We start from the raw sequence: 12,009 nt of genomic DNA on the forward strand, positions 1-12,009 counted from the left end.
TTATCTAATTCACAAATTGTACCTCTCTTCTCCCAATGCATGTTTTAGCTGATGATGCTTTATCTGTATGTGACGAATTTGAACTTTACCATAATTTTTTTCTCCTCAGTCCCTGGGATTTGCTTATAGATTTGTTTTATATGTGCTAGGAACTGTACCCCCCAAACTTCTTTACAGGACATTGAGCTGGTGGTGAAGACCATATTACTGTTTCTAACAAAACACATTATTACCTAACTTCCTTGGTACAAAAAAAGCACAGAAAAACAAAAGAGTGATGTCCATTTAACAGTTGGTGAATCCTATCTTGTAGACCTTGGATTACCTTTAGTTTTTAATGCATGTCTTACAGCAAGGGTAAAGTCACATGGATCAAACACAAGGTCTGACCACTGCTTCTCTGGGTGTTTGGGAGATTTATCGCGCTGCAGGCAGGCACTGGACACCTCCGCTCCCGCTGCTGTGGGACACGCTTTCTTGTACCCAAACCTTTGCCTTGGTTGGAAAATTAGTGAAAACCTTTCCAAGTCAGCCACAAACAGGGCCTGACGCTTCTCTTGCCCCCGTCCTTCAGCCGCTTTTACCATGAGGAAGCAGCACAGCCAACTCCCACGTGGTAGGGGAGCCTGTGATCTCTCCGAGACTGGTGTCTTCTCCTTCACAACACTAAACTTATTCAAATCTTCCTTTGTACGACTATTTCGCAGGCAGAGAGCAGCCAGCGCTGTTGCCCATTCCCTGCCAGGCAGGCGCTGGTCCCTGTCTGGGGCTGTATGTGCATATCCCCAGGGTATTGGAAGCAGCAGCTGTTAGGGGTAGGAGGGTCTGTGTGCAGGCAGAGGGTCCCCAACCCTCTCCTGGTCTTTGGGCTGGAAAGTAAATGTGCTCCCAAACACCCTCGCCTGAGTTGGAGGCACTGATGCGGTAACCTCCACTCTGCACTAATTTCCATGGTTTCCAGCATCAAAGACAGCAGCAATTTGGGGATGCCTTTGAAGTATGAATTACCTCTAAAAACAGTCAGTAAACTCCAGTGAGGTTGAGCTCCCAAGCACCTGTACATCTTTCCATTATCCTCCCAGATGGTAATTGAGAGGCTTTTGGTTTATCAGTAACTAGATTCCATTAAGTCAAAGCTTAGAGAGGACTTTCTAATGTGGTTTAACAGCTTTCCCAGCAGTGTCTCTAATACAGAGCTGCTCACAAATATGTCCTTAATGTAAAAGCCATATGTCCCCCAGGAACTCTTGGTCCTCTGTCTCAGTCCATAGACCTGTTTCAAGGGTCACCCATGAGGGTGGTGAGACCCTGGAACAGGTTGCCCAGAGAAGCTGTGGATGTCCCATCCCTGGAAGCGTTCAAGGTCAGGTTGGATGGAGCTCTGAGCAACCTGACATAATGGATGTTGTCCCTGCTCATGGCAGAGGGGTTGGAGCAGGATGGTCTTTAAGGTCCCTTCCAACCCAAACTGTTCTCTGATCTATGCTTCCATGATCTGAGCTCTGCTCTCTTTAAATCTTCCCCTTATGCAGCATTTCTGTACAACCATCATCTCTCCTTCCCATGTGCTTTCCCCCCACAGAGAGTGCCCAGATGTCCCCCCTATCTTCTTGTTAGACTTGGTTTTTCAAACCTTCTTTCATACAGCTCCTCTCTGATCTCTCCCCAGCCTGTGCTGGATGAACCTCCATTCTGCACAAAACACCGTAGCTGATGCTCACTTAACCCCATTTCAGCTTTTTGGCTCAGTGCACGACTAGAGGTGCAGCAGCTTGTTATGGAGCTGAGAATTACTAAAGAGAACGGGTTTTTACTTGTCACCACCCAGAGCTGTGTCCACAATGGGGAATGTCCCCTTCTCCATTTGCCTTCCCCAGCCCCAGGCTCTCCTTAGCCAGTGGGCAGTCATGGGGACACTTGGGTGGCAGTGCCCATTAGTCCTTCCCTGGGCATCCAGCCCTGTGATTACCAATAATAATAATAACAACACACAGTTCCCACAGGAGGGTTTGTCAGGCTGAGAAGCCCAGGTGACAGCCACAGCCTGACCATGACAGTCATTCCTCATCTGTCCCCTCAACAGCCGCCCATGAAGCCCCAAGCTCCTTGCAAAGGGGGGGATGCTCTTGGGTATGACATTGAGATCAGGCTTGCAAATAGTTTTCTCCATGAGCGTCTTCCAGCTATAAATGTTCTCCAAGGTAAATAAACCTGCTCACCTGGGCGGTCTCATCTTGAGAGACTCGGCTCCCACCGGCCTTGCTGCGTTGGTATTTTAAACCCACTTGAAAAGTAAAGATAAAAGGAAAAGAAATGTGTTGGTTAATTGCTTTATTTTAATTTTGTAGTCATGTCATATGTAATTTACTTTGTGAATGCAGTGGAATATATATATTTTTTTATTTCCTTAGGCAAAAAAACACGTATGTCAGTTTTTTACCTTCCCAGCAATGGAAGTAAAATGGTAAATAGGTGGCATTAAGGACAAGCTGTCCCTGTGGACACAGCGGCCTGAGGGGCCGAGTGGGTGTATGACAAACTGACATCTATTTCTATGCCTGGAAATACAAAAAAACCATACTGAGAAGTGTTTGTGAATTGTCTCCCAATTTGCATTACAAAATGAAATGCAAATAACTACTGCACTGTCTGCGTTACCTTTAGGATCTCAGAATGTGTTTTGGTTTGAAGCATTTTTTTATTTATATAATTACCATAAAATAACACTCCCAAAAGCACAGAAGTTTTTTTCCAGTGAAATTTTCAGAGTTTCCTTTTTTGCTTGTCCTGATTACTCATTTTCTCTTTTGTTTCCTGTTTTGTTCTTTATTTTCCTTATCTACCTGCTGAATCACGCCATCCAATCAACATACAATGCGAAAACCATGTCTCCGTCTGTATGTTGTGCACCTGCTGCTCAAAAAACTAATTTGTAAATAATCTTGCAAATACCCATCCATGAAAACATCACATATAGGACACGGTTGGTTTCATTGAATTTAAACAATTATTTAAATTCTCTGCTTTTATTTTCTCTCGTTTTTCTTTAATTTAATTCGTTTTGATGAGATTTCCGATTGCACTGGTGAAAAAGCCTCACTGCAGCGTGCCTCAAAACTGGCTTCTGTTCTGCATCTCCTTCCCCTTGGCTAATTGGTGACGTGAGGCCAATGCAGTTACCAATAGCCTGTTCTCCGCTGTTTGTTACACCCGACAATGATAAAGGGGAGACTGACACTTGCTTTATTTTGGTGAAAAATTGAATGGGAATAGGAGGGAAGAATCCATCTGGATGACGTGGAGTAGAGCTTGCTGGGAAACCCTTCGTTTTGTAAGTGGTGCTACCCAATTTGGTTCTTTATTATTAGATGTGTTGAGCTTTCTGCAAAGGGAAGCCGTACATTTAAGAGAACAGCCTTACAGGTGTTCTAAGCCCACGGGTTGCACTGTATTGTAAGGCAAAAAGAAATCAAAGTTATTGCAGACTTGCTTCCCTCAAATCAAAAAAGAATTAATAGGAAAGAGCGTTTTCTATTCAACTTCAAAAACTCTTTGTGATACCAGCACATAGAAGCGTTTTGCCACCACAGTGGACACACAGTCCCTGGATCAAAAAGCAAACATCTCAAGTAAAATGCATAAGCCGTGTTATGAACAGGGCTGAAAAATACTGGGAACCAAATCCCACTGTGAATTTAGTGCCTGATTCCAAAGACGCCTTTGGAAATACTGGCCCCTGTCTTTGAAAATCATAAATTAAGCAAAAGAGGACGAATAAAGAAAAATACAGTCTAAAAATACATATATTCTTCCATTCTTGGCTATGGTTAATAACACAAATGAGACCATAAGCTTATGAAAAATACTTGCTTGGCCACCTAACAACAGCTTTTGGAGCTGCAGTGACATCTGGACTTTCTGTTGCACAGTTGCTGTTAAGAAACAAATCAGAGCAAATCTTCACGGCAGACGGCAAATGAGCTCCGGGTGTGCTCCGCGGAGGGCCACGGGAGGGAATTTTCTGCTAGGAAAGAAGAAAATGACGATGTATAAGTTACAAGTTTGCCTAGTGTGGTCTGAGAAGGGAATTCTGTGTGCTTCTGGCAGCGTTACAGATGTGTGGGAGCTGTGAGGGTCATCAGGGGATGTCTGGAGATGTCGTCAGGGGATGTCTTTGGAGATGTCAGCTTCTGCCCCGTGGCCCAGGCAGCACAAATAAGTGTCCGGCATCAGCTGCACACATGAAAATATACTGAAAAAAATCAACTTCTCTCCGTTTGGCCAAATTTGGGCCTTGTTGCTGTTCATTTTACAGGTTGAAGATTTAAATGCTCATCCTGCAGTTTGTTTGGATTGCAGACTCTGGTCATGCATCCAAATCCAGGCTCCTCCTATCACTCAGCATCCAAGCCAGACCTCTGAAGCACCAAGTGGTCCTCGGGAGCTGCCTCCTTCCTTCCTTCTGCTGCAGGCGGTAGGAGTCGACAGTGACTGCAGCAGCAGCACCAAAGCTGAAAGGTCATGGGGAACAAGGAGAGATACGGGCATCACACACATAAAATCATATTTCCAGTGTTCCTGGCTCAGGATGAAAGGACATGATATGATATTGTGTAATGGCAGAGCCCCCAGGACTCAGTTAAGTGTGGTGAAAATCTTCAACCTCTTAAATTTATCAAGGGTTTTCCTCGGGCTTCAGAGGAAGCGAAGATGGACATTTAAATGGGAACACAATCCTCTCCTTGATGGCAGTTCCTTAGCAGAACAGCTTCATTCTTGTTGATGCCAGATGAAGAGAGCTGCCAAAGCTGCCTGAGTGACCCTGTTCTTGACTTGATCAGATTCCTCTGCCCACGATTCTTTGTAATTTTGGGTGAGACCTTCATTTTGAGGACAGAAATCTGAAGTTTCAAGTCTAGGGGTTGGTTATGTTCTGCAACCGGGCTGCAGGAAGAAACAGGGATGAGCAGCTCAACTTCTGCCAATTTGTTTGCTTTGTGGCAGCACAGCGTAATACTCCTTCACTAAATCCTGCAGAACACGTCCAGCCATGGCATGAAAACCACATATTCCCACTGCGGATTTAAAAATCCAGACCATCTATCCACAGAACTGGGATTTTTTTGTCACTGGTGTACAGGACAGAATTCGTTCTGCATCCCTGTGGACTGTGTTGGGGAGGAAACCACTCTGCTGCTGAAGGTGCTGGAGGAACAGATGCAGGCGGTGGCTGCACACCCTATTTTTCATGGCTTTTGTACTTTTTGGTATGGAAAAACACCCTAAGAAAGAGTAAAAGAGCAGGCTGCACATGGCAGGACAAGAATCGGTGCCAGTTCTTTATCCGTGATGTCTGCTCTCCGTTTCTCTCTGGCTTTGCATTTTGCTCCAGAGATGAATCACTCGGCTGAGCTTTGGTCACACTCCTGGCGTGGGAAGCGGTGGCACAGACCCCTGGGGGTACCAGAGCCCCCTCTTTTAGGAAAATAGCGACAGGCCAGGGGGAACCATTTTTCCAACGTAATTTCTAGCCCTGAGGTGGATCATAAAGCTCCGGTGAGTGCCGGTCAGCCGTTAGCATCTGTGCAACAGAAAAGTGAACAACAACCTGGAAAGATTGATCTTGCTAAGGTGGCTAAGTGGGGGGAGAGTTGGTGCAAAACACTGTTATGCACAAGAAATATCGCAATGTGGAGTTTCCCCTTTAACTGCATGCAGTTCTGATTCCTGCCTGGGCGGTGGAGGTGTCGAAGGACTGGTTTTCTACGCGGTGTGCTGAGGGTTACACACGCCAAGCCCTCCCATCCATCACGAGCGTGTGTAACTTTGCCTCCCTATGAACAGCGCGGAGAACCGTCCTTCGAACAGTCTGGGGATGTGGGTGACGGGGGATTTTCCTGGGTTGCGAGTGATTCACCACGGAGTGGAGGCTTTTGCTGCACTTTAGGAAATAGCAACGCATGAGTCAAATGGGGGGTTTGGGGCTGGGAGGAGAAAGAAAAAGGTTATGGGCTGTTTGTCCCTCCAAATCCCGGGAAGTGGGGGGTTATAGACACAACTACACAGTTTTGAGCCCCCTGCTTCGTGCTGCATTCATACAGACCTTGTATAGAGCCTCATGTAGCGCGGGCGTACCCTGTGCTAAGCGTCACCTTGCAGTCAGCCCAGACCAAAGCAGCTGTTTAGCATAATGTCAGCTGTGATTAAGAGATTAGAGCAAAGTGTGAGCAAAACAATGTTGCTGCTAAGCTACAGTAAGGTGGAAAGAGGGAGTTAAGGCAGGTTCATATACAGCGAGATGGATCCTACCTCTGCACCTGCTCCTTGGAGGATCCTTAGGCTGGTGCATGGAAAAGACCTGGCTTGAGCCTCGCTCCAAACGTGATAACTTGTCAGACTTGCAGGCCTGATGCCCAAGTGCCATGATCATTTTGTATTAGGTCTGATCCAGGTCTCGCTGGTGGGGAGACTTTCTGTAGATTTAAATGGGCTCTGGGTTAAACCTCCGCCCTGCTCCGAACCCTGTGGAGATGCAGCAACGGGGGTTGTAAGGACCGGGTTGTTGATGGACCCGTTATCCAGCCATGGTCCAGCTCTGCACCACAGGTCTTATAGATACATATTTATATTTTTATATATTTATAAAGCACCTATCATCATATTGATAAACATTCTTTGGAACCACTCTGATGGCCCTTACCTGCTAAGGTGAGTTCAGCCGGTGAAGGGAATGTAAGCGGTGTGAAAAATAACACAGAAGCTGATGCTAAGAGACAAATGTTGAATTTTTAGCGCCTGTTTTACTGACCTTGAGCAACCCAGGGGAATCCTCGCTTGTGTTTTGCCTGTTAGAGCTGCCTTCTGTTGCTGGCTTGAATGAGCTCAGTGTTGTCCGCTCTTTCATTGAACATACCTATGCTTTTCTCTTTTCTCTTTATTTGAGGATTGAGTCTGATATATGGTCTGTGCCTAACTCTGAGCTGCTTGCGTTTTTAACGTGAGAGAAACCGAGTGCATGCCTGAGACTGATTTCTTGAACTCATTGATGGGATTGGTGGAATGCGATGCTAATGGCCCCAAAACTGAGCTGGCACCTGAATAAATGAATAGATCCAACAAGCCCCCCCAAATTCAGCGTGAGCTCTGTAGCTAAATGAGCAAGCAATGTGGGTCACTTCAATATGACTGGGTGTCTTCTGGTAAAACAATAATACAAGGGAAAGACTATTTTTGCTCATCTCTATCAACAAGAGCTCCTTATGGTTGTATTTTCCACTCCACTGCTTGATAGTTTCAAGTGGGATGCTTTCTCTCATTAGCTAACTCAGTCAAATAAGTGGCTGTGAACAGAGATTCACAAATAAGTGAATTGGAATCAGTTTGGAAAGGGGGGATATTTTTGATCTCCTTAAAACAGGAGGGCAAGAGGGATCTGGCTTTTGCATGTTTTGTTTTGGAAAGAACCCTCTCTAGATTAGCTCATTGGGGCAAGCAACCTCTTTTCCCTGAAGGCAGGAAAAAAACGGGGTGCGGGGTGGGAAGAATCACACAAAACAAATGGAAATCAGAATCTGTCTCCAGCAGTTTTTTGATCCACCTGCGAAGGTACATTTTATACTAATTAAAAAACCCAGCAGGTTCCTAAGGCGCCCTCCTGCTGTTGGACACTCAGCCTCCCCAATTGATTTGCTGCCACTGATCCATCTTCCAAACAGTCTTTCTGGTGCCATTTCTCCTTGAAAAGCCTGTCCAGTCTCATGGTGTATAAACATTTAAAACCTCCAGGTTAGAAAACATCCTCATTCTTTGAAGGATGTTTTAATCTTCACTGGACAATGCCATTCTTTGTTATGGTAGAGGCTGCAAACACAGTCCCTTGCAACTGTCTTGGCTTAAGTTCAATGCATTGTAGAAAGCAAGCTGACCAAGACTTCAAAACAACCTTATTCTTTATAAAATCATAATACGGCACCATTACCTCTCCCTGAGTCTTCAGAGGGAGAAAATCTGCCTTACTCAAAGAAAACCAGACCTCCATGGACAGCGTGAAAGGCCCTTTTCCTTTTCTATCGTTGACCCAGTAGCAGAGGGGAGGGCTCTTGTGGAGAGGGATTTTCTCATACTTGCTGCATGTGGAGTGATCTGCACTGACGAATGTTTCTTTTGGAAGGTTTTCTGGTGGCCGATTTGCTGCTTAGATCGTGAAGCTGGTAATTTTAATTTCTTTTTTGCGGGCTGTGGTTTCCAAGCGCGTTAATTGCTGAAGGACACAAACCCTTTACTTTCCGCAGGACAACTTCATCAACCTCAGCTTCCTACGGCTCTTCAGGGCAGCCAGACTTATCAAGCTCCTTCGCCAGGGTTACACTATCCGCATCTTGCTCTGGACCTTCGTGCAGTCTTTTAAGGTGAGTTTTAGGCAGGGAAGAGACATGGGGAGGTGATAACGCTTGGCACGTCTGTAGCATCATCCGTTGAGTGTCAAAGAGCTTCCCCTTGCCAAGAGAACGGCCTTTCTGCACCTCTACAAAGCAATTACAGGAATATTAATTCTGCATAAGAGTTGACTGGTTTGCACTGAGCGTCCCCTGAGCACTACAGGTGCTGAGCATTTTGGGAGACGAGGCTGAAAGCCGGACAGCTGCTGATGCAGACTCGCGGCAAGTGTGCAATGCTCAGTTTGCCCTTGAAACTACCACAAAATCCCTATGGCAAAGTCTTGGGATGCAGGTATTAGCATAATGCAACAGGAGTCTAGCCCTAGAACAAGACTTCTCATTTTTCTCAGCTATTTACTAATTAAGAGACATTAATTACCCATTCATTTAACCTGACTGGAAAGCAGCTATTACTCCCAGCTTGGGTGTCATAATTACATTTTAGCTTTCACTGATATCTTGCTAAAATTCCAAATCTTTTCCTCTTCCTGGAGTTGCAGTCTGTGCCCGTTTCAGAGCAGGAACTTGGATGAACATTTTTTCTCATACCAAATTTACAGCAAGGTCATTAAAAATTAATGTTTGTACAATTATGCATAGAAAGTGCTGGTGCCTGCCAGTAGCTCCAGCACTTGCTGCAAAGCTTCTTATTGTGTTTTCCCTGCTTATCTGTCTGTGAGGATGTATAGAAAGCCCAGACTGTTTTGTGATCAATGAAAACCTGGCTCCAGGGGTTTGTCTCCTGAAAGCTGCCAGAATTGTTCATATTCTCTTCCCAGTTCCTTCATCTGAAGGGCAAACACCACAAAACCGAGTGCTGACCACGAATTAAATGCTCCCAGCTGACATGCATTTGCTGTCACTAATGCCACCTTCTCCTTTTCCACAGGCCTTGCCTTATGTGTGTCTCCTCATTGCAATGCTCTTCTTCATCTATGCTATTATTGGCATGCAGGTAAAATTTTAGCTTTAATATTGACAATAAGTCACCTGGTTGTCTCCCGCTGGTTCAGGGTGCAAATGGGTTCTTGCCTGCACAGCAGGACAAGGCGAAAGTCCCGTGTCAGGTAAATCAGAAGTGCGAAAAATGCCATTTTTGCTACCCTTATTGCCAGAAGTTGTGTTGAACGTGACCCTGGGTGTACAGATATTTCTGGGGGTGCCAAGGGAGAACATGGGCAGGCAAAGTGGCAGAACAGCATCTCCAGGGACAGCGGTGGGCAGCTGTGTCCCCACGGGCAGGGACAAACCTGGGTACAGCGCAGCAGGATGCTGGGAGCAGGGAGCAGCTCAGACCCTGCACCTTTATGAAATAAATAAGAGAGTTTTCTTGGCCTGGGATGGAGCTGAACTGTGGTGTTGGAAAGGGTCTGCATGAAGACAAAGCACATTAACCGATTCTTTTCTCCATTTGATCTCTACAACGTGTTTTTATCTCCCTCTTCAGCACAGAAGTTATTCTGCCTTTTGAGATCCCTTGAACCAGACCAAATTATTTTCCTGCCTTTTTTTGTTTCCAACTCCACTTGATCTGCCTTTGCTGACAAATTCAACGTGAGGGTGCATTTGGCCTGAATCCCTTCTGTTTTCTGCACAGGTGTTTGGTAACATCGCACTAGATGATGAAACCTCCATTAATCGGCACAATAACTTCCGTACCTTCCTCCAAGCCCTGATGCTTCTGTTCAGGTAAATAGAGAATAAAATACGATAAGACTTGCATGTGAGCAATAAATAAGTCCCTTTCTCCCCATGTGCCAGTTTAGCTACTGAGATTTAGGGGTGTGAAGTATCACTGAGCATGACAGATCTGATTCAACACACCAGCATCTCCACAAAGTGACACCCAGTGCTGCGGCACCCCATGTCAGCTCAGGTAGAAGATTAATGTAAAACAGGAATCCCCTAATTTAACTGATCAATGTGGTTCCTGTCGTGAAGCTTACTTTTTATTTTTTAAGGAATAATTCCTTTAATTAGTCATTTTTGCATTACGAACAAGTTAATGCTTCATACATCAACACATCAACACCACCCCTGCTTCAGAGTGAAAGAGTTTCCATCTGGGTTCATTCTGCCTGGAAACAGAGAGTTTTCCAATGACAAGGAAGCAAGGAAATGACAAATTTTCATTTTCAGGCCCAGTAAAAATGAAATGTGGGCCCTGCTCCAAATGGGGGCAGCTGGGGGAAGATTTCACTTACCCAGCCGTGTGGTGTGGAGAGCCAGCGGTTAATAACCGCTCTGGCCCCACAAGGCTCGGTTCTGCGGATTATACAGCGCTTGTAACTGGATATCATGCCAGACGGAAATGCAATTAGCCCTCTCTAGCTCAGAATAATCACTCGACTCAAAACTCCGAGTTTTAATAAAACCGGATAATTATTCGGTCTGGCGTCCCAGACCTCCTGGTCCCGTTCCAGACCTGGGCGGCAGCTGCGGTGGGACGGAGAGGACAGAGGCAGCAGGAGCGGGTTCTGCACAAGGGAATGGGGCTTCTGAACTCATTTTTGGAGGGATGGTACCTGCCGTGTAATTCAGAGTAGCCTGGAGTTTACATTGAGTACCAAGTTTTCTCCAAGAGCAGGGGGAAGGTTTGTGAGACAGGTCTGTGAACAGCCCTGCACAGGTCGGGCTGCTCGTAGGACTGTGGAGAGACACCACTAAAAGCATCTCTGAGTGTGATGCAGAAATTATGGGGGGATAAATCTGAGGTTATGTAGGAAGTCAGAGTGAGGGAACATGGGGATCCCCTGCCTTCTGATCCCTCTGTTTACAGTGCAGGGGATGATTTGTTTTGAGGACAGAGCCACTGGGACTGCAAAGGTTTTTCTTTTGGCTATTTTTCTCCCTTTAGTAGAAATAGAAGTTATAAAGGAAGGAGGGAAATGATGAAGAAACTGTCATGAAAATAGGACCCAAGCCACTGTGACCAACCAGACCAACCTGGTGTTTCTGTATCTGCTTGATAAAGGAAATAAGAGATTGGGGTGGAAAATCCTGGCTTTGTTTCCCTTCATCTCCCTTGTGTTTGCAGCCAGCACCAGGACAGAAGAGGAAACAATCTAAACTCTGTTTACTCACGTTGGCACTTTGCACTTGCTGTGTTTAAATCAGTCTGGTTTTATTCTCTGCAAAACCAATGAAGCTCAGCCTGCGTGAGCCTGCTCGGGTTTTTTTACATCCCCTGTGACAGGGGGACATGTTCCTTCTTTATTTTATGTCAACACTTCAGGTTCCTAATGTAAAGACAGCCTCTCCCCCTGAAGACAACCTTTCTTCTTGATTACTGTAGTTAATTGGGCACAGGGGTGATGTGAGGAGGGTGTTTGGGTGGGCTGGCCGAGCTCACCCTCTGCCCTCCCGTCCCCAGGAGCGCCACGGGGGAAGCCTGGCACGAGATCATGCTGTCCTGCCTCAGCAACAGAGCCTGCGACCCGCTCTCCGGCCTCACCAAGAACGAATGCGGCAGCGATTTTGCCTATTTCTACTTCGTGTCGTTCATCTTCCTCTGCTCCTTCCTGGTAAGTCCATCCCTACCTCTCCCAAAGTGGAGTCTCCGCTGTGGTTC

General features: G+C 45.9%; 1 protein-coding gene across 1 annotated transcript in view; it reads left to right on the forward strand.

The window, feature by feature from the left end:
* LOC309447442 (voltage-dependent N-type calcium channel subunit alpha-1B-like) overlaps nucleotides 1-12,009 on the forward strand; it is a gene marked incomplete at both ends in the record, with an annotated part of 271,855 nt that overhangs the window by 226,992 nt on the left and 32,854 nt on the right. Inside the window, 4 exons of the mRNA XM_082068050.1 lie at nucleotides 8,292-8,408; nucleotides 9,328-9,393; nucleotides 10,036-10,127; nucleotides 11,812-11,962. Of these exons, the coding sequence (XP_081924176.1) occupies nucleotides 8,292-8,408; nucleotides 9,328-9,393; nucleotides 10,036-10,127; nucleotides 11,812-11,962 (426 nt within the window). The remainder of the gene's footprint in view (nucleotides 1-8,291; nucleotides 8,409-9,327; nucleotides 9,394-10,035; nucleotides 10,128-11,811; nucleotides 11,963-12,009) is intronic.

This window comes from Streptopelia decaocto (assembly GCF_964273445.1).
Source record: "Streptopelia decaocto genome assembly, chromosome: 17".
Lineage (NCBI taxonomy): Eukaryota > Metazoa > Chordata > Aves > Columbiformes > Columbidae > Streptopelia > Streptopelia decaocto.